A 24,114-nucleotide genomic window follows, 5' to 3' on the forward strand; every position below is an offset into this window, starting at 1 on the left:
AATAATGCATGTATCATAGTCATAAATCATTTTTATAAACTTAAACTGAAAACAAACTAACTATTTAAACATATGCAAAATTTTAAAACCAAACCTTAGAAAACTGATAATCAAAAGCAAGAATGCAGGCTTCAACCGAAAGCTCCATTAGTACAAATCCTTGTAAAACACCACCTTCAATCATGAAGATCTTATGTAACAAATAATATTCAAAATACAAGCCATAACATCACCAATCAATCCAACTCCTTCTCAACCTTAATCCCCATCGACTTAGCCGTCCCAATAATCGACTTACAAATCGCCTCCAACGACATATACTGACAATTCGGGTCCCCCTGCTTCACCTTGGCAATCTCATACACATGTTTCAAAGTAATCATCGACGCCATCGCATGGCCCGCCCACCCACTCCCCGACTCAATCCCAGCCGCCTTCTTCAAATACCAACTGACAGCCGGCGACCGAACGCTCAGCTCAAACGTGTTGTCTTTGAAAACCGTGACGGTCGCAGCAATCGGGGCATCGGGTTTGTACTTTTGGGTTCGGGCGTTGAAGTCCTTGCAGAACGCCATAAGGTTAACCTTGTATTGACCGATCGCCGGACCGACGGGTGGTCCCGGCCGTGCGCCGCCGGCGGGGATGGTTAGCCGGACGGTTGCCGCCACCGGCCGCCGTGTTAGGATGTCCTTCAGTGACGCCATTATTGGAGATGAAACCCTAAAGTAAATAATTTGGGATGCTAACGTAGTGTTTATAGATAGATCTGATTAAATATGTAGAATAAAGATAGTAGATTGGAAGATAGAGACAGAGAGGATGATACATTGATACCTGTGGAAGATACGTAGGTGATGATTAGAAGGCTTCTTTTTTGTTTTTGTTTTTGTTTTTGTTTTTTTAATTTGACCCTTTTAAGTAGCCCAAACATGAAACCGCACGGGTATTAGAAAATCCTCAAACCCAAACGGACTCTTAACAAAACCTGGAATCGGGTAAAAGAAAACCCCCAGGGTTCCAATACTCAGGCTCGAACTCGACTCGAGTATGGCCAATACCCGATTTACTAATACTCAAACCCGATTTCATACCCGGAACCACAGTCTTTTGGTTTGGCCAACAAAAAGTTAAAATCGGCATATGATTGCTTTCGGTTTGGGTTAAAGTTTATGTTAGGCTCTGGCCCGGTTTAAATGGAGAGGATTATTAAACCGGTCTTGAAGGTTTCTATCAGTGCCGGCTTTTGGGTTGGGCACTTAATTTTTAGGGGCACAAAATTTTTGTATATATATATATTATATATTTTTTTTAATTTTTTTTTATAAAATGGGTACAAATCTTAATCATTTTATTAGATATTAGGCCCAATCTTTTTTTACCTATCACTCATTTGAGATATTGGGTCTACAGGTTTTTTTTATTTCGTTACTTGTTAGGGCCTAGGGGCCTTTTTATTTCAGCTCGACCTAGACATTTAAATCTCGGAGACGGCCCTAGTTGCTATCAGTTTCAAAGAGTACCGGTTCTAAACTAGTTCGGTTCAGAAGCCTTATGCGCCTCCACAGTCTACACTCTACACAACACTATAATCCATTGGTGGGGGTTGTTAAAATTTAATTTGCGTTTTATATTAACTCCATCCAAAGTTTAATACTGTAGATTTTCATCTAAAGTATAATACATTTTAGTGTAGCTAACCCTTTGATAGCATGCCAATAATTTGTTCAAACAGTAAGCTCAATATGTTTACTAAAGATATAAGCACATTGTTGGATCATCAACTCCTAGAAGTACGGTATACAGCAATGTAAGGTTGTGATAATAATTTGAATCAGACTAACTAAAATTCGAATCTTTTTTTTTTTCGTGAACTAAATCAATTTTAATCCAACCTCAAAATTTCAAAATCGAATGACCTGATTCAGTTAGAACTCAAAGTTCGATCTGATAACCACCCTAATCTCATGAAATATAAACCATGAAACTAAAAGACAACACAACATAGATTTATAAACAACATTGGTGTTTACTATATTACAAATAATAATAATACATATTTACACTGATACAGACAGCATTCTCATATCAGAACACATTAAATAGTTAACTAATCATCCCAAGTACTTGTAGAACCATTTTTCTTCCTTGCAATACTGATACATAACACTGTATACCTCCATCAAGAGTCTAGGAAACCTACTGCCAAAATACTCGTCAAAGCCCTCTGGTATCGATCCCAACAATTCCTGCAAATCACATTGTGTATTAAACAACTAACATTTATTATTATTATTATTATTATTATTATTATTATTATTATTATTATTATTATTATTATTATTATTATTATATTATTATTATTATTATTATTATTATTATTATTATTATTATTATTATTATTATTATTATTATTATTATTATTATTATTATTATTATTATTATTATTATTATTATTATTATTATTATTATTATTATTATTATTATTATTATTATTATTATTATTATTAATATTATTATTATTATTATTATTATTATTATTATTATTATTATTATTATTATTATTATTATTATTATTATTATTATTATTATTATTATTATTATTATTATTATTATTATTATTATTATTATTATTATTATTATTATTATTATTATTATTATTATTATTATTATTATTATTATTATTATTATTATTATTATTATTATTATTATTATTATTATTATTATTATTATTATTATTATTATTATTATTATTATTATTATTATTATTATTATTATTATTATTATTATTATTATTATTATTATTATTATTATTATTATTATTATTATTATTATTATTATTATTATTATTATTATTATTATTATTATTATTATTATTATTATTAACATTGGGACAGCTGAAAACCAAACCTGAATTTCACTGGGTAATTCTCTGTAATGATTCAACTTATTTCTAATCACCCGCAACAAGTCACGAACACTATTATACTTATACCGCCTGTAACGCCCGATATTAGCGATAAATGCATCTTCCATTTTTTCATCCCATTTTCCACCCAAAGCCACGCATGCTTTACTTTCTAACGCTCCAAGAACAATGGAACCAGCTTCCCTGTCTTCCAATTCCACCCTGTCACTTGTATCGCGTAAGAATGACACGCGCGTCTCACAATTCCAAAAGAAAGGATGATGCAACACCTCTGATGCCTTTGGCCTGACACAAATAATTAAATAATAATAAGTTCAACCACATGATAATAATGATGATGACGAAGTGATTAAGCTGTACCTGAGTTCAGCATTGGGGTTTAATAATTGTGAGAAGAGATTGACTGCTTCGGGAATGTTTTCTACTAAGAAGAGATTGACTTGATTTTTGGCCACGTTGACATCGCGTTCGAGATGGTCGCCAAATGGGTGTCTGCCACGTGTCATGCAGAAGAACAGGACACATCCTAAACTAAATAAATCTACGGCTCGTGTTTGGCGTCCCAAAAGAAGTTGTTCGGGTGCTTGCCATCCTGAACTTCCAGAACCTGATGCAACAAAACAGTAAAATTAAAGTTAAACCAAGAATTAGGAGACTATATTACATGAATGGTCGGTTTGGGCCAATTATGAATTTGTCCCTAAACTTATGAATTTGATCCCCAAAAGCACTGTTTGCTTATAACAATGTTAATTTGGTCACTTAATTCCAGAGGTATTTTTGGCATTTAATATAACAACAAAATAAATATTAAGGGAGTTACAAGGATGGTCCCTGTTAGGCCTGTAAACGAACCGAACGTTCAGTGAACTATTCATGAACCGTTCGGCGGGAAGTTCGTTTATGTTCGGTTATTTAATAAACGAACGAACATGAACAAAAAATTTGTGTTACTTTAATTAAATGAACGAACATGAACACATGTTCCGTTCGTTCATTTATGTTCATGAACGTTCGTTTATGTCTGCTTATTTATGTTCGTTTATATATTAATAGAAAATAATTAAATATTATCTAGATAGGTCATTTGATTAAAGGTTTTATATTTTTTAATTTGTGTTCATTTAAGTGTTTTCATTCGAGTTCTTTTATGTTTGTTTTTGTTCATTTATATTTGTTCAAATATGTTCGTTTATCTTTGTTCAGTTATGTTCGTTTAGATTTTAAACAAACACTAGCATGAACATAAATATTTGTTCGATTAAGTGTTCGTGTTCTTTTAAAGTTAAATGAACGAACACGAACATGCGCTTGTTCGTGTTCATTCGATTCGTTTATAGGCTTTCGTTATTCACATTGTTGAATACATCAGTCTCAATCTCTAGGCTCTGCCGATTTTATGTGTGTTCGTGAACACATTAATTTCCTTAATGAACGAACACGAACATAAAATCTCGTTCGGTAAGTGTTCGTGAACACATTATTTTCTTAACGAACGAACATAAACAAGGCCTTGTTCGTTCGGTTACAGCCCTAGTCCCTGTGGTTTGGGCCAAATGATAGATTTGGTCCCTAAGCTTTAAATTTTACGAATTTGATCCCTAAAAGCACTGTTTGACTTAACAAATTTAATTTGGTCAGTTAATTCCAGGGGTATTTTCGGCATTTTATATTACAACAGATTAAAAAATAAAGTTTTATTGGATTTTAATAATCCCTGTTGAATGGTATTGGCCGATAATAATCCCTATTCATTTTATCGCCATTGGCGATCCCAAATTTAAAAAAGTTGGCCCCCAATGGTCCCCCGTTAAAAAGGACTTAACGACGTCATACTTTTTTCCAAATTTAAAACTAATGTTTTAGGGCTTTTGATCGGAAGGAGGATACGAGTTGATTGACTTAAAATTTCGTTCGAAACAGTGCTCCAAAACGATGAAACGATGCTTCAATTCAATTGTTTGAACTTACAATTAACACAAATCAAGACGTTTGGATCACCGTTTCGAGCTTAGTTTTACATTAAATCGACTCGTATCCTCCTTCCGATCAAAAGCCCTAAAACATTAGATTGTAATTCGGAAAAAAGTATAACGACGTTAAGTTCTTTTTAACGGGGGACCATTGGGGGCCAACTTTTTTTAATTTGGGACCGCCGGTGGCGATAAAATGAATAGGGATTATTATCGTCCAATACCATTATATAGGGATTACTAAAATCCACTAAATCAAAAATCAATAGGGTTGAGCTTGCTTAAGCTTGGCTCGATTCAGGCTTTTGGCAAGGCAGTCTCAAGTAACTCAAAACGGCCTGCCTCATTTAAAAGCCTAAATATAATTAATAAAATTAAGTTGGTGTTAATTACCTGTAGCATGATGTCCTAATGACGACATGTCGCCAACAAGGCGTCTACTTATGCCCATATCAGAAAGCTTGCCACACAGGACTTTTTCTTTAACTATCAACACGTTATGAGGCTTCAAATCTCGATGAATAATCCCCAATTCATGCAAATGTACAAGGCCAGATACCATATCCCTATGAAACATTTAAATGAAAAGCATATTAAAAACTTAGTAATAATAATAACAATAACAACAATATAAAGATTCTACCTCATTAGCTTTAACAAGATAGGAGATGGATAACCATTTGGCTTCCACAAACAAATGTCACGCATGACAGCATCCATCATTCGAGAGTGTGTCGGTCCCATGTTCAGACACGAATCCGAGTACATTTGAATCAAATCATAAAGGCTGCAAGCACAACGCTCCAATGAAAGATAAACGAAATCTTGATCATATTCCACCCCGTACCAACGAACAATATTTGGATGTTGGTCAGAAGCAATAAGGTTTTGAATTTCTTTAAATGCGACGTCATGGTGTGCCCGCACAAGGCGTTTCACAGCAACCTTACGACCTTCATACACTCCTTCTAGAACAATAGTCCCATTACTCCCCTTGGCAATTTCTTTACTCGACACAAATAGTTTACCAATCGACCGCCCTTCAATGTCACACTCGATTAAATGATTAAACTTTAATAAACATTTTTCACTATCAACTTCCATAACTCCATTTCCGTCCTCATTCCCAAAATTCTTCCCAATTTTCCGATTTCTTCTCCTTCTAGAAGAAGACGATTTTGCGTTTTTGTTCAACATAACCGACATTAGAGTATAGTGACGATACATAAGAAAACCAATAATAATAACAAGTGCCAATATTACAAAAAACGCTATCCGTCTTTCAGATACCACATGCTTTCTTACATCTTGTGGGCCCGAGATTTTCAAGCTCGGACCCATGGTTTCAAAGTCAGTATCATCTGAAACTATTAGCGATTTTTTGGCATTCGGTAGTAAAACTAACAGCTCGGTTGGTGGGAGTGATAATACTTGAGCTTTATGTTCGGTTTGCTTGGCACTTATACGAGGGATACGTAACCGATGAACATCGGCTTTCGATTGGCACGATAAGGGCATATTAAAATTATCAATAGATGTCGACCCGACATCAACAACTGGGGACGAAGACGGGCCTACTATCAAATTCTGGTTTTGGTAACAAAGCAGCGCGACACCGATGTCTGCAACCGTCATGTTCCATAAAACTTTGTTAGAATTTGGAGCAAATGATGTGAGTATGTAATCTGTTCGTGTAAACGAGAGCTGCTTATCGGTCTTTTCGTGCTTATTAATCGTTTTTGGGATGATCGAATCTGGCGTGGACGCAGTATTGGGGGAGCTGTGATGAACACGTATTACCTTTCCATTATTGGCATCAACAACAAAAGCGGATGTCTTTTTAGACCCGAGAAGAACCCCTCCATCTTCCGATACATGTGGCATGATTCTGATGAATTCTTCTATATCCATATCCATCGGGTGTTTGCCAACATCTGTGTGTGCAAATAACTTCCAATCATCCGCAACGTCTATAAAATAACTGCTTCCAGATGCAGATGCATTATCATCATCATGGATGATTGGAGCTTGATATGAAGAGTAAATTGCTGATCCTGATGCAAATGACCAAATTACCCCCCCAGATTCACGATACACCAGATAGATTGTACCATCCAAGGTAGCAACAAGTGCTGTGTCATGATTTCTGTTTGAAGAGAGGTATGTGAGTGCATGATACAAGAGGATTACTGATCATAATAATAATAACAATATTAATAGAATAGTGTAAAACTGCTCATTTTAGCTAGGTTGTAAACGATCCAAACTGCTCACAAGCTATTCGAGATTAACTTGTAACAAAGCCTAAGTAGTTAATGCGGAAAAATATCGGATATCGGTCAAGGACCTTGACCGATATCTGAGATATCGGTTATCGCAGTGAGATATCGGTGGGATATTAGTAATTTTAATATCATGTAAAATTCATATATATAGCAATTTAACACTAATAATTCAGTATAGTCTCCTACCATTAACAAATTAACCTTTTGTAAATTGCAAAACACTAACAATCGTAGCAAGTAAGAATTGATTAAGACTTAAAACAATAACATTGAACATTAAAAGTTAATAATTAAGACTTAAAACACTGATATCGGGAATATCGGTGATATATTGATCAAATATTAGTCCAATATTGTTGATATTACCGGTACCCATATTCTGAACCGATATTCTGACTTATATACGGCCAAGGGACCGATAACCGATATATCACTTATATATCGGTGATATATCGGCGATATCGACTACATAGAACAAAGCTCAAATTGACCCGGGCTTAAACAAGCTCGAGCCTGCATATAAGCTTGTTTAGTAAATGAGCCCGAGCTCGAGTTTTACTTATTGAGCTCAAGCCACCTCAACAAGACTGTTTTTTATAAAACTTTTAGTTAATAAATATTATTATTATTATTACTATAAATAAAACTACTAGAAAGTAACTGAATAATATATATTATGCTACGTTTAAATATATTATATATATAGAACTCTTTGAAATTGAGAACTTTTGAGAACCATTTTGCATCACGAATTTCCTTTCAACCAAAACCCAATAAACATTTTGGTTTTTGTGTTTTTTTTTGCGGTTTTTTATTATTATTTTTTTTTGGTTTTATAATTTCTTTATATTTTTGAGGTCCTAATTTTAGCATCAAACATGAGTGTTTATCATTGATTCAATAAAAGGATAAAAAGTAAGAGAATAATAATCGACAAGTAGATAAAAAAACTTACTCGGGATAGGACAACAGAGAGCGGCGGGAGATTTGCTGATTGTGAACGGATCCAAGGAAGAGGAGGATGAGGAACAAGGTGCGAATCATTGATATGATATTGATTGAAGAGGTCAATATGCTAATAATAATAATAATACATCGGAGGGAAACCGAGGAAGGTGAATATTCGAATCTGGACGTACAAAACAAGCATTGATCTTGGATTTCTTTCAGTCAACCGGCGATGACATTATTAGGGGGGTGGGGGTAAGCCATCACTTAACTCCCACCAATCATGGTGTGCCACCCTACCACTTTGATGGAATTTTGGTGGGGTGGTGGTGCGATGGATTTTTTTTTTTTTTATAATAAATACTAAAATAAAGTTAAATTAAATAAAAAATAAAACAAAATTAAATAAATATTACAAAGATAAATAAATTAAAAAAACCTACGATGCTTCCCAACCCCACTTCTCGCATAGCTCGCGTTTACGTTGAAGTAGAATCGATCTAAAGGGTTCGTTAAGATGTTCGTGCGGTTGTACGATGAATGTTAAATCGGAGTTTTTTTGGTTTTCATTCAAATGTTTTATATACGCCTCGTTACATTTTAATTTTGAAGCAAGAGCTAGTTGCTTTCGCTTCTTCGTCTCAACCATTTCCGCCAACTTAGCTGACTTGTATTCGTTGAAGTCCTCGGCCACCATTTCCTTTCCTAATCTTGACGATTCCCCACTTTTCTTGCGATGCGGCCGTGTGGGTGTGTATTCGTCGGGATCGTCTCCGGGTTGATCGTTCAAGTTCATGTTCGGCATGTTGCTTGACAAGCCGTCGGTAGACGTTGTGTAGTTCCCGGAATCGGAAGTTTTTGATCTTTTTGAAGAAGATCCTTTTTTCCTTGGAGCCGTCGGTCCGTCCATGTCGACCACGGGAACCGGTTCCCACTTCGGGTGGTGTCTTGCAATCTCCCACGCATCCAAGTGGGGAAAATATTTATATCGGAAAATCTTGGTATAATTGCTCAAGGCGTTCTTTATGATAGTCGCCTCGCTCGCTCCGCTTTGTGGATCTCGGCTCTACAAAACATTTCGAAAAATATATATATATCAAAATTGTAAAAATAAAGTAATAAATTATAAAAAAAAATTTACTAATAAATTTAAAAAATAATTACCAATTGGATGTAGCAAGCATTAAATTTTTATATTTTTCTATTCAAATCTCCCCACTTGGAAGTCATTTTATCCATGTTTCGATCGGTTGCACCGGGAAGTTTTTCGAAATGTGCAATAACACGTCTCCATAACATATCTCGTTTTTGTTGGTTTCCGTGTTTTTTTGTTTCGGAGGCGTGTAAATAAGCCTTGGTCAAGGCGACCTCCTCCGCGGACAACCAAGGTCTACGGACAATGGCATCCTCCTCCGCGGGCTCCTCCGCGGGTTCATCTTCATCGTCGTCTTCATCCACATCGTCGTCTTCATCACGAAAAGCAATTGCAAATTGATGTATAACATTGTTATCCTCTAAATGATCGACGGACATTTGTGACGGTTGAGATTGAAACGTTTCAAAATGATTATTTTGAAATATTTGGCTAGAAAAAGGTGGAATAAATGGTTGGTTTTGATACAGTGTTGATGAAAACGGTGAATTAAATGTTTAAGATTGAAATGGTTGGTTTTGAACGGTTGTGGTTGAAAAGGTTGTTGTTGGAATGGTTGGGTTGTGTCGGGTTCATCTTGTATTCGGAATCTCGCCGGCTCGCCAAGATTTTGTCGAACCTTTGGTCGGAATTGGGTTTTCTTTGAACCCGAGCCACGTTTCTTTGAACCCTCCATTTGTGTGATGTTAGAATGTTGTTTGTAGTAGAGGATTTGAGTTAGATTTGAGTTGGATTTGAGTTGGATTTGAGTATATTTATATAGGTTAATTAAGGTTTTTTTTTATATTGCAACGGTAACAAGCTTCCAACGGTTGAATTGATTTGCGTGATGGCCATCACGGCCGGCCCCCATCACGCGTGATGGGAGGACCGGCGGCGGTGTTCCACAAGCCATCACGAGTAATGGAAGGTCCATAACGGACCACCCCGTCTCTCCTTATTATTATTATTATTATTCAACACGTCACCTCTGGAGGATACTTCAAGTTTGCGCATTCACTCCTTAGAAACAAACTACATTTTGTTGTTAAAATCCTATCGTAGTTGTCTCAATAGTCATCCGTTAAAAAACACTTAACGCTGTTACGTTTTTTCTTGAGTTTCAAACCGATGTTTTAGGGCCTTTGATCGAAAGAACGATACGAGTCGACCGATTCAAAGCTTATCTCGAAACGGTGATCCAAGCGAAGAAACAATGTTTCAATTCTGGTGTTCGAATTTTCAATTAACAAAAATCAAGTCATTTGAGTCATCGTTTCGAGATAAATTTTATATCAATCAAATCATATCGTTCTTCAGATCAAAAGCCCTAAACATCGGGTTGAAACTCGGGAAAAAACGTAACAGCGTTAAGTGTTTTGTAACGGATGACCATTGAGACAAAAATAGTTGAAAGTTTGGACCACTGGTAGTGATTTTTAAAGTTGAGATTATTATTGGTCAATACACAAAAGTTGGGATTATGTATTTCTAATTTGCCTAATTTAAAAGATAGGTTTTATCTTTTTTGTCTTTTAACAACAAAATTTATGCTCTCACTCTACACTAATATTACACGTGTTTGTCCAGATTTTACTATTTTATTTAACTTCAAAGACTCATATTTTTTTTTTCACACTTGTCGTTACTAACCACGATATGAAGCTTTAGTTATTTAATTAAATTATATTTCATATGTTGTAATTAGAATTTTGCTAATTTGATAGATTTGTTTTTGTTATCCAAAAAATATTCAATTAAATCAACTGGATGCAAACCGAATTGTATACTTTTGAGTAACCGAATTAAATAACCTAAAATTCAGTTAGTTTAACAAATGATAAAGAAGTGCATATACTTTTGTGGAGTATTTAAAGAGTTGTATTTATTATATGATAGATGTATTTGTATGACCAATTCTTTTGAAGACAAAAAGTGAAAAAAAGTCTAGAACTACAAAATTGGCTCATATAACTTGACTAAACAAGTAGCTGGCAATGTTGACTTGCCACTAACGTTACTTTTAGTAGCAACTCAAATCACTTTTTTTATTAGAGGGGAAGGGGCAATAGTGTGGGTAAGGTTTTGAATAGTTTACCATATGATAAACCCATCTCTAAAGGGAGACGGGGTGGTCTGTTATGGACCTCCCATCACTCGTGATGGCTTGTGGAACACCATCGCCGGTCCTCCCATCACGCGTGATGGGGGGCCGGCCGTGATGGCCATCACGCAAATCAATTCAACCGTTGGAAGCTTGTTACCGTTGCAATATAAAAAAAAGAACCTTAATTAACCTATATAAATATAATCAAATATATCTTCAAATCCAACTCAAATCCAACTCAAATCCTCTACTACAAACAACATTCTAACATCACACAAATGGAGGGTTCAAAGAAACGTGGCTCGGGTTCAAAGAAAACCCAATCCCGACCAAAGGTTCGACAAAATCTTGGCGAGCCGGCGAGATTCCGAATACAAGATGAACCCGACACAACCCAACCATTCCAACAACAACCTTTTCAACCACAACCGTTCCAAAACCAACCATTTCAATTTCAAACATTTAATTCACCGTTTTCATCAACACCGTATCAAAACCAACTGTTTATTCTACCTTTTTCTAGCCAAATATTTCAAAACAATCCTTTTGAAACGTTTCAATCTCAACCGTCACAAACGTCCGTCGATCCTTTAGAGGATAACAATGTTATACATCAATTTGCACGTGCTTTTTTGTCGGTTTTTTTAATTTATTTATCTTTGTAATATTTATTTAATCTTGTTTTATTTTTTATTTAATTTAACCTTGTTTTAGTATTTATTGTAAAAAAAAAAATTCCATCACACCACCACCCCCATCAAAATTCCATCACTAGTGATGGAAAGTGGTGGGGTGAGGTGGCACGCCGTGATTGGTGGGAGCAAGTGATGGCTTGTGAACCACCCCCACCCCCCTAACTATGTGGGTAGTTTGTCAAATTATAATTTATGGCAAAGGTTTCCTGTGTGGTGTTTTTATGATCTTGGAGATTTTTGAAGAATTTAAAACATCCATTAATACTCAATTTATTACATATAAATACAAATAACTTTTCATCATTTTTATTCACTCAAACATTTTATCATTTTATCACTCAATCTTCACCATTTCTATTCACTCAAACCCCCATTGGCAAATTTCTCAAACGATGATCTCGGGATATTCATCTAGAGGACAAAGACATATACTTGGCCACACGATCATCTTAGAGGACGAGGTGAATAAAATCGCTATAACCCGCAAACAATAAATTGCAGAAAAATATAATTGGCAAAAGGATCATCTAGTTTAGATATTCATGTTTTAATTTTTTTGGTTTTGATCGTCATATTTTATTTTTCCGGTTTTCAATTATGTAATATATTTAATTTTAATAAAATTTTAATTTTAATTACATTTAATTTTTATTTATTTTTAAATTTTAACAAAAAATAAAAAATCTTTTAGGGTACTTGTGGGTAGGTGTTTCCAATTATTTTGAGGTTTGTTGGTACTTAAGGATAGAAATGAAATAACGATGTATGATTGGTCTGTGTATAGGTAATACCCATAAGTGCCCCTTCCTCTCTTATTAGTAAAATATACGACGGGTTATATAACAAAAAAAAGTTAACAATCTTTAAAACTTGATAATAAAACCAAACAAATCGTCTTGATTAATTTATGATCATTGAAGCCGATTGAGTAAAAGTCCAAAAAACATGATTGGTTTGGCTACTTTTAGAATTATATTCTTCCCCATTCATGATTGATAACTCGTATAACTTGATTTTAACGGTTTATTTTACGGTTTAAATTTTGAAACATGCCATTACCTTTGTTATTTTAATAGTTTTAGAGCCTGTGTAACACACTGAATGATTCAAATTATAAAATTACAAGTAAAACAAATAATTACGTAATGTATATAGAAAAATGTATTACATCTATGCTTGTATATATACTATGTGGACATAAATTGATTTTATTTATATTACAAAATGATTTTTATTAAATGAACTTAATAAAAAAAATAAATGTGCAAAAACGTATCTGCAAACGCTCCTTCTATTGAAAATTTCATTCTCAATATCATATATGCAAAACTAAAAGAATTTTGGTTATGAACAAATTTCGGGAAGAAAACTGCTCATATAATAGTAGTTTTTACCACTCAACCTAAATACAAAAGTAGCGTTACCTTTATTGATATATTTATTAATTTACCACCCTTAGATGGAAATACATTGTAACGACGGGTGTTCTTTAAGAACTGTGTTTTTCTTAGTTACATCATGAAAAATATTTTCATAAGTTCCAGAGGGCTTATCAACTTTGCCATAATGACAACATAAAAAATAACATGCTAACCCATTCAATTTTGTGAATATTTTGCTTCATTTGAGTATAGTTTTGCATGACATGCTTCCTATACAACGTTCTGATCATCATTGAAGAAAAAGTTAATGCTGACATAAATGTTTCAAAGTTGATAAAAGTTATAAGCATTGATAGGTCAGGAGGGGTATGTCGGAAGTGTTCGCTATCTTTTCTTAAATTTTAATAGTCAAGGGAAAAATAGTCAATTTGCCTAATCCCGAACCTTTTGATTATTTTCGAAAATGAACTTGAAAATAAATTTGAAACCCGAATCACATTTAAAATTCTTTATTTCATCTGTTTGACATTTTCAAATCAACACTTTGAACCTGTAACAAATTTGACGAAAGATCTATTTGCAATCTCCAACTTTCAAAAATACCCAGATTGCTACTTGCGGAAGTCGTTGATTCTTGGTTGTGGTGGCTCCGGTGACAGTGGCACGTGGTAACAATCAGTGGCAGAACCAGAACTTTTTAACTGAGGGGTCGTAATAGAAATTCTTTATATGTTATAATTACATAAATTACTATTTTATTAATAGATTTATCAAGGTCACATATATTAAAACTGCTATAAACTAGTTTCATTATCAACACTTACCAAATGTTTTTTTCATGGTTCACAAATTTCATTTTGAAAGAAAATTCTAAATTTCAGTTGTTAAAGTAACGATTTTTTTTTTTACCATCTCTTGAATATCAACCAAATAACAATTAATGTAAGGCTACTTTTCTTTGTCATATTATTTAGTTTATCTTTTGATCCATAAAATAATATATAAGATTGGAGAAACAAAATTACAAATGTTGCGGGTTACAAATAAGAGTTATTTTAGTAAAAATTAATATTAAAATAACTAATTAGAAAATTAAAAGTTGATTCCCAAAATAAGAGAAGCAATCGTTTAAAAAATATAATGTAACTACTGTCACTATTTCCTATGCAATGTCATCGTGATTTATGGCTGGCCCACTAGATATTTTGTTGGGTTTCTATGAATATTTTATACTAAGTTAACCATTTAACTAGTCACAATTAAGGCGGAAGAGTGATATTTACAAACTAAACATATGTATCCATGTGTTTATATATGTATATATTACAAGTTTATATAAGATATGTTCATGAACAACCTAGTTTATTCATGTCATAAGATTACCAATAATCTATTTATTAGAAACCCGAAGCAAGGATCAAATGATACGGAAAAACTAAACTATCAAAACTATAAACACTTACATTCTTAACCTTTTAAGAGTGTAGTTGTTGTTGAAGAAAATGATGATGTTGATGCTAGACTTTCAAAGGAAAATCCTCAAACGGAATATACCCCGAGCCTCCAACACACACCGAGCTATGTTAGGGAGCTTGAACACCAAAAACCGAGACCCGAGCCTCTTCCTTTTATCTTGGCCGAAAACAAGAAGAAAGAAAAGAAAGAGTTGTGTGGTTTTTTTGTAACTTGAAAGTATCTTGATCTTGATCTTTATAAAATCATTCAATCATGTCATACATGGTGTTAGGTCTTTTAGTCAAGTAACCAATACTCAACCTATACCAAATCCATGACAAAATATTGACCAAAATCATGGGGTGTGGGGCCCACCCAAAACCGGCCCCAAAATTATATATATATATATATATTTATTTATTTTATACTTTATAAAATATATAAACACCCCATCTTTTATAAACCATTTTACAAAAGAACATATAGTTAAATAATCATTCCAATAATAATTATTTGAATAAATAAATTAACCAATTAATTTATTTAACACTTTCAAGAAAGTATTCAGAAACCTGATTTTCTGAATGTGTCGTGTTCTGTATTTGTCTTATAGATCTTATCTTAACAAATACATAATTGGTGTGTGTCTAACTCGTTATTGGGTATGACCCGACTTGGATCAAACACACCTAGCCACATTAACCTAATTATGTGTCTCGGGCATACGATATTCCAACAATCTCCCACTTGCACGAGACTCATAGGAAGTTAATGCTAATGGTGAATACCGCCTAACAACAGGTCACCACCCCTAGTGTGTTTGACTAAGTGCCATTCAATAACATCATCCCCTTCAAGTCCATACTTGATATGATATAGGTAAGTCTTATCATTACATCCCTTTGTTACTAGATGTCCTGTCAAATCGAAAAGACACAGAGTGATCATTCTCTCAATGATTTAACTTAACAGGCCTTAGACATCTAAACTCTCAACACATAAGAGGAACAAATCCCATCTTGACTGCATACATCCTCGTTGACATCTCATATGATATCTGAGCTCTTTCTTACACGTCATCGTGTTACCGAAATAACAAAGAAGAGAGTCAAGTTATCAGACTTGATGAAAAACCAGATCCAATATGCATCTCAGGTCAAATGACACAATGATACTCGCCTTTACTCAAGGATTACTTATGATCAGTTGCACTAACTCCATGCAGTGATCCTTGAGAGCGGATCATGTCCAATATTTGTATCCCACAAATATCTATGAACCTTGGTGGCAAACCTATGCCCTATATTCATCACATGAATATCAACCAATCCGGGTTCATAATAGTCTTTCCTTCATACTTGTTCCCACAAGCATGATCGACTACGGACTTTTAGAACAACATAAGTCATTCATGGATTAAACATGCAAATATAGAACATAACTCATTGAAAAATTAAAATATAATTAATTTTCATGAGATACCCATTACATTCGTTCTTATACAAACACTAAATACAGATTAAATCCACTCACTAGAATACCGAAGTCCTAATGCACAAACATGACCCTCATGCTTTGGCCTATCGAGGAGCTTCGTGAGTGGGTCCGCAATATTTTGATCGGTATGAACTTTATGAATACATATCTTTCTCTTTTCAACTTCATCCCTTATGTAGTTGAATCTGCGCTCAATGTGCCTCGTTTTCTGATGAGCACGAGGCTCCTTGATCTGTGCAATAGCACCCTCATTGTCACAGAATATCTCTAGGGGCTCCTGAATGGTAGAGATAATCCCTAGATCCATGATGAACTTTTTCATCCATGCAGCCTCTTGGGCTGCCATTGAAGCGGCGATGTACTCAGATTCTGTAGTGGATAACGCGACAACATCCTGCTTCGAACTCTTCCAAGAGACAGCGCCTCCATTCAAAATGAAGACATATCCCGACTGTGACCGAGAATCATCTCGGTCAGTTTGGAAACTCGCATCCACGTAACCCTTTACGACGAGTTCCTCCTCACCAGACCCATATATTAAAAACATATCCTTAGTCCTTCTAAGGTATTTTAATATATTCTTGACAGCCATTCAATGACTGTCACCTGGGTTGTGCTGGTATCTACTCGTTATGCTTAAAGCATACGAGACGTCCGGTCTAGTGCACATCATTGCATACATAATAGATCCTATTGCCGAAGCATAAGGAACATGCTTCATCCTATCCTGCTCTTCCTTAGAGCTAGGACTTTGGGATGAGCTTAACACGGTTCCTCTAGGAATAGGTACCAAACCTTTCTTAGAGTTTTCCATCCTGAACCTTTTCAGGATTTTATCAATGTATGCACTTTGATTGAGTCCGATCAATTTCCTTTGTCTATCTCTATAGACCTTTATTCCCAAGATATATGTCGCTTCTCCAAGATCCTTAATTGAGAAACGACTACTTAACCACGCTTTAACGTTTTCCATACTTGGTATATCATTTCCAAATAAAAGTATATCATCGACATACAAAATAAGGAACATGACTATACTCCCACTAGCCCATTTATACACACACGCCTCATCACCGTTTTGGACGAAACCAAACGCTTTGATTTCTTCATTAAAACGATGATTCCACATCCGTGATGCTTGTTTCAACCCGTAGATTGATTTCCTTAACTTACATACTTTATCAGGATTAGATGGATCGACAAAACCTTCAGGTTGAACCATATGGACATCTTCCTCAAGATATCCATTAAGAAAAGCGGTCTTGACATCCATTTGCCATATCTCATAATCAAAATGAGCTGCAATGGCAAATAATATCCTGATCGACTTAAGCATCGCGACCGGCAAAAGGTTTCATCATAATCAATCCCTTGAGTTTGCGTGAAACCTTTTGCTACAAGTCGTGCTTTGTAAGTATCTAAATTTCCATGCATATCGGTCTTCTTCTTGAAGACCCACTTACATCCAACCATTTTGGAGTTAAGTGGACGATCAACCAATTCCCAAACTTGGTTATCGTGCATGGATTGCATCTCGGCGCTCATGGCTTCAAGCCACTTGTCACAATCAGGTTGTGACATAGCATCTTTGTAGGAGATCGGTTCATCCGAATCGACCAAGTAGCAATCATCCACGAGAAATCCATATTTCTTGGGAGGTCGACTAATCCTACTAGATCTGCGAGCAACGTGTGTATGATCAACCATTTGATCACCTTCAACATCCTCGTGTTGAAAACTAGTATCGACCAACTGTGTATCATCCAGTGATTCTTGAACCTCTTCAAGTTCCACTCTCTTTTCACTAGGTCCTTCCATAAGGAACTTAGTTTCTAAGAAGTATCCTTTGCGTGAAACAAACACCTTTTGTTCACTAGGATCATAGAATATATATCCTATATCATCCTTTGGGTATCCTATGAAGATACACCTGATGGATCGAGCCTCAAGCTTATTTGGGGTGTCACGTTTAACATAAACTATGCATCCCCATACCCTTAAATATGAAAATGATGGAACCTTTCCATGCCACACTTCATAGGGTATTCGATCCACCTTTTTGGTCGGGGCCATATTCAAAATACGAGCCGCTGTAAGTAGCGCATATCCCCAAAATGATGGCGGTAGTGAGCTTCGTGCCATCATTGATCGAACCATGTCCAACAGTGTTCTATTCCTCCTCTCGGATACTCCGTTATGTTGAGGAGTTCCAGGAGGAGTGAGCTGTGAAATAATTCCACAATCTCTAAGATGACATTGAAAAGCTTCACTTAGGTATTCGACTCCTCTATCGGAGCGGAGTACCTTGATTGTTCGGTCGAGCTGATTTTGTACTTCATTTTGAAATTTCTTGAACATTTCAAAGGCTTCATGTTTGTGTTTCATTAGATACACATACCCATATCGACTAAAATCGTCGGTAAAGGTAATGAAGTACATTTCACTATTCCTACTAGTAGGCTTGAGAGGTCCGCATACATCCGTATGTATGATACCTAACAAGTCCTTAGCCCTTTCATTTGTACCTTTAAAAGGTTCTTTGGTCATCTTGCCTTGAATACAAGATTCACACTCATCAAACGAACCTAACTCATTTGTTTTCAAAAGACCATTCTTTTGGAGAGTATTTACACGATTCTTGTTTATGTGTCCAAGACGACAATGCCAAATGTAGGAATCACTCAAATCCTTTTTGAGTCTTTTAGTGGAAGTTTGATATAATGAGCTATTTGAGGTATTGTCATGAACCAATTCATAAATACCGTTGTTTGGTACAGCTTTAAAATAAAAGATACCATTAGATGATACATGCATTTCTGATTTTACAAATTTAAAGTCAAAGTTACATTGTCTAAGAAGGTGCACATAAATAATGTTCCTAGTCAAACTAGGAGCATACAAAACATTTCTCAAAACAACTTCCAAACCACTTGGAAGCGATAAAGTGAAGTCTCCTCTAGCGACCACGTGCACCCTTGCACCGTTGCCCATGAAAAGACTCACTTCGCCCTTCTTTAAGTCTTCATTCCTTTTGAACCCCTGCAACCAATTGCAAATATGAGTTCCACATCCGGTATCCAATACCCATGTGTTAGAAGAAATAAGATTTAGCTCAATATTAATCATAAAGACATTACCCGAGGCATGCCCCGCATTCCTCTTGTCTCTTAGCTCTTTTAGGTAGACCGGGCAATTGCGTTTCCAATGTCCGGTCTCCCCACAACCAAAACAAGGATCATCCTTATGACCCCTCGGTTCCACAACCTTTTGTTTCTTTGCCATAACCGGTGATTTGCCCTTACCCTTAAGATGCATAGGAGGACCCTTTCTTTTTGCTGTCTTAGCCTTAGGATTGGGTTGAGATCGATTCTTGGATTTACCTTCATTGATCGCAAACATGGGTAAAACCCTTTTACCCATGCTCGCCTCGGCTGTTTTAAGCATTGAGTGAAGTTCTCCAATGTTTTTGTCCCACCCGTTCATGTTATAATTTAACACGAAAGTGTCGAACCTTTTCGACAAAGAGTTAAGGATCAAATCCGTAGCTAACTCTTTTGAGATGGGACAATTGAGCTTGGCGAGGCGATCAATGTAACTTTTCATCTTAAGCACATAAGTTGAAACTGGTTGATTATCATCCATTCTACATGCATGCAAGGCTCGAACCGTTTCGAACCTTTCAACTCTTGATTGCTTAAGGAACATTTCCTTAAGTTGAGTAATCATGTCGTACGCATTATGGTTTTCGAAATCCTTTTGGATTTCGGGAACCATAGTCGCCAACATGAGGCATGACACTTGAATGGAATCTTCCGTGTGTTGGACCCAATTCATATATTCGACCTCACTTCCCTCTTCCGGTTCATTGGGGATAGGTGTTTCCAAAACATGATATAATTTTTCTTGTTTTAGAACAATCCTTAAATTTCGGAACCAATCCGAAAAGTTATTGTGGTTAAGACGGTCTTTAGCGAGAATAGATCGGAGAGATACATTTTGGACGTTAGGGATTATGTTGTCGTCGACGTGTGCGGCCATCTGCAGAATTTTAATTAAGTTCATTTTAGTGTTTTACCTTTTTAATTATTAATACCCTTTTATATATACCAAATATAATTAATAATTAAAATCTAGAATCCAACGATAAACCCGACTCCGGTTAGGTGACCTTTTTCCCATTGTCGGTTTATCAAGGTAGTTATTCATAACAATTGCAAACCCTTTTGCAACTTCTAGAGTTTATGGGACCGGTTCGAAATCATATTTCGTGTCGGCATGTTTATCCCATCAACACCTATTAGACCCCATGCTTGGGTGACCCTCTTCACATGGTTCTAATTTAAGTCGTCCTACTTGTATCAACTTGTAATATTAACATACAAACGGTTAGGTGACCTTTTTCCCATTTATATGCTAAAATTACCTCAACATATTAATTTACTCTACGCGGTTAGGTGACCTTTTTCCCACTAAAAGCTTACTAATATGTTAAGCGTTATACAAAAGGATGGTGTTTAACTTGTTATCCTTAATTTTAAAAGGGATTTTTAGTTTTAATAATTCTAGTTGTAAAACTTTAAATCATGTTCTAACATGCATTTAGTAACATGATTATTTTGAAACCATTTTCAAAATTCTAATTTATAATAAAACCATTTTATTATGGGCGTGAGACGGCTAGTTAATAAATCCATTTTATTAAACTATGTGTCACGTAATTACCGATAATTATTAGAACCCGTTTTATGCTTTGTTAATTAATTCTATGTGACGAAGTTGATATCCTAATATCTAACAACCACACAATCAAACAATCAATTAACAAGCATACATAATTATACTAGACACGAGCCACTAAGTTAGACCACACTTGTTAGCCGAAACAAGTGTGTGTCTTAGGTCCGATCCTAAGGGACACACGACACATGGATGTTGTAGCTCCCACTTGATCCCGCATCCAAATGCGTCAAGCATCTTCTTCAACCCCGTTGTAATCCATTGGGCTTGAACTTGGGCCTTAGCTTCCATAAGCTTCCATTTGGGCTCAATGGGTGGGCTTAGGTCCTTTTGGGCTTGAATCCCCTTAATGGGCTTGTGAGACCCATTATCACCATACCCGGCCCAATAAGGCCCAAACTTCCAATTTTGCAATCTTCTTTAAATTTACATAACAAATGTCCTAATACATTTTTTCTATAAAATAAAGATATTACAAATAAACTATTTATTACATACCCATATGAATAAATAATTACAAAATTGCCCCTAATTAATTATTACAAACCGAAACTTTGAATAATTAATAACAATCACAACAAACATCCATTTGGTCTACGGCTCGGTCTAGTTTTAACAAACATAACCCGTTATGTCTTAGGAACCCGTTCCAAAACCCCTTGACCTTATCGGGCCTAGCCCAACCCATTTGGGCTTGACCCAATAACTTGATTATGAGCTTCGGCCCACTTGTCCAAAACACATGGGCTTCGGCCCAATAAAAGTCTCATGGGCTTCGGCCCATTTAACAAAATGGGCTTCGGCCCATTTAACTTTCTCCCCTCCTTTTTCTTCTCGGTTAACCCATTAACCTAATGAAGTGGGCTTCGGCCCAATAACATCCGAATTGGGCTTCGGCCCATGTACTCGGTTTTATATATATATATATTTTTTTTTGAACAAAGCCAAAAATAATACCAAGATTAAATACAAAAAATCATGCATTTTTTTTTTGTATAAAATCTTTCAAGGGGAAAAATATAAAACCGAAAACCCGAAGCTTAGTTTCCCGTATCCCGGCTCTTGATGCCATTTGTTGGGTTTCTATGAATATTTTATACTAAGTTAACCATTTAACTAGTCACAACTAAGGCGGAAGAGTGATATTTACAAACTAAACATATGTATCCATGTGTTTATATATGTATATATTACAAGTTTATATAAGATATGTTCATGAACAACCTAGTTTATTCATGTCATAAGATTACCAATAATCTATTTATTAGAAACCCGAAGCAAGGATCAAATGATACGGAAAAACTAAACTATCAAAACTATAAACACTTACATTCTTAACCTTTTAAGAGTGTAGTTGTTGTTGAAGAAAATGATGATGTTGATGCTAGACTTTCAAAGGAAAATCCTCAAACGGAATATACCCCGAGCCTCCAACACACACCGAGCTATGTTAGGGAGCTTGAACACCAAAAACCGAGACCCGAGCCTCTTCCTTTTATCTTGGCCGAAAACAAGAAGAAAGAAAAGAAAGAGTTGTGTGGTTTTTTTGTAACTTGAAAGTATCTTGATCTTGATCTTTATAAAATCATTCAATCATGTCATACATGGTGTTAGGTCTTTTAGTCAAGTAACCAATACTTAACCTATACCAAATCCATGACAAAATATTGACCAAAATCATGGGGTGTGGGGCCCACCCAAAACCGGCCCCAAAATTATATATATATATATATATTTTTTATTTATTTTATACTTTATAAAATATATAAACACCCCATCTTTTATAAACCATTTTACAAAAGAACATATAGTTAAATAATCATTCCAATAATAATTATTTGAATAAATAAATTAACCAATTAATTTATTTAACACTTTCAAGAAAGTATTCAGAAACCCGATTTTCTGAATGTGTCGTGTTCTGTATTTGTCTTATAGATCTTATCTTAACAAATACATAATTGGTGTGTGTCTAACTCGTTATTGGGTATGACCCGACTTGGATCAAACACACCTAGCCACATTAACCTAATTATGTGTCTCGGGCATACGATATTCCAACATATTTATTATTATTTAAATATATTAAGGCATTCCTTGCTATTATTATCAGCTTAATTTAACAACATAACAATACGAAACACAATTTAGAGGGTCAAAGTTCTAAAAAGCCATCTTTGTTGGGTAACTGATTAACTGGTTGTGGTTCCGCCGATGGTAACAGTTGATGGAAGCTGCAGCAATGTGCAAATGAACGGGAGTTTGTGTTCGATGCGAGGATAGGGCTGTCAGGGATGATGCTATGGTTGTTGAAAAACTCAGTTAGTAACAATGCGGCCGTGTTGTGTTACTAATGTTTATTTGTAGTTATTATTATTTATATAATTATATTTATATTTCTTGTTTTTGGACGTTAGTTGAGAAAAAGTTTGTATTGTCAAATCAAATTATTTCCCTTACTATTTATTTCTTGATTTCTTTCATCACTTAACTTGTTGATTTGTATATATTAGTTGGGTGCCTACGCGATACGGCGAGGTACATGAATAAACGCGTAAGCGGTAACCTCACTACAGTACGCACGTAGCCTGACTACAGTATGCATGTAATGCGGCGTCAAACGTGTAACCATTGTCGATGAATATGTAACTCGGTCTGAAACATGACCCAATCCCACCTGACACGTTGCGGTCCTAATTTTTTTTGTCACATAACATGGTTTTTAAAATTTAAAAAGTGTAAAAATACTATACTCAAATTAAAGAGAATAAAATGCTTGTTTTTATGGTGTAATTTTTTTAAAAAAATAATAACATGTAAAAAAATTATGGTCGTTAAAACTTCAAGGGGTAGTTAGTTTAGAATAAGAGGGTAAATGTGTAACTATTTAATAAGTTAACAAAATTTACTTTTAAGTTTATGGACTGTTATTGTAAGTATTTTTTAAACTAAATTGTTAAAACTTACCATACATGAT

The 24,114-nt window shown here is 35.0% G+C and overlaps 2 protein-coding genes across 2 annotated transcripts; both read right to left on the minus strand.

Annotated features, from left to right (window-relative positions):
- Positions 1-233: 233 nt before the first annotated feature.
- LOC143616078 (large ribosomal subunit protein uL11m-like) lies at positions 234-704 on the minus strand. Its single transcript, XM_077089027.1, has one exon. The coding sequence runs from the start codon at positions 702-704 to the stop codon at positions 237-239; it is 468 nt and encodes a 155-aa protein (XP_076945142.1). The 3' UTR covers positions 234-236.
- A 1,395-nt stretch (positions 705-2,099) lies between these two features.
- LOC143616071 (serine/threonine-protein kinase/endoribonuclease IRE1a-like) lies at positions 2,100-6,656 on the minus strand. The gene is made up of 5 exons (XM_077089018.1): positions 5,543-6,656; positions 5,293-5,465; positions 3,287-3,533; positions 2,908-3,211; positions 2,100-2,246 (listed from the first exon to the last, which is right to left on the minus strand). Exons 1-5 carry the CDS (start codon positions 6,532-6,534, stop codon positions 2,112-2,114), a joined length of 1,851 nt encoding a protein of 616 aa, XP_076945133.1. The 5' UTR covers positions 6,535-6,656; the 3' UTR covers positions 2,100-2,111.
- Positions 6,657-24,114: the final 17,458 nt, after the last annotated feature.

The sequence above is a fragment of the Bidens hawaiensis genome, unplaced genomic scaffold (genome assembly GCF_021521415.1).
Source record: "Bidens hawaiensis isolate Kalapana, Puna unplaced genomic scaffold, B.hawaiensis_p1.1 tig00045537_1, whole genome shotgun sequence".
Lineage (NCBI taxonomy): Eukaryota > Viridiplantae > Streptophyta > Magnoliopsida > Asterales > Asteraceae > Bidens > Bidens hawaiensis.

Bases quoted from the DNA above. Each gene is read 5' to 3' on its own strand.
- LOC143616071 (XM_077089018.1), bottom strand. From the start codon at position 6,534: ATGACGGTTGCAGACATCGGTGTCGCGCTGCTTTGTTACCAAAACCAG. The intron at 5,466-5,542 runs GTAGAATCTTTA...AATGTTTCATAG, and splicing joins ATCTTGTTAAAGCTAATGAG to GGATATGGTATCTGGCCTTG. The intron at 3,534-5,292 runs GTAATTAACACC...TTGTTGCATCAG, and splicing joins ATTAGGACATCATGCTACAG to GTTCTGGAAGTTCAGGATGG.
- LOC143616078 (XM_077089027.1), bottom strand. From the start codon at position 704: ATGGCGTCACTGAAGGACATCCTAACACGGCGGCCGGTGGCGGCAACC.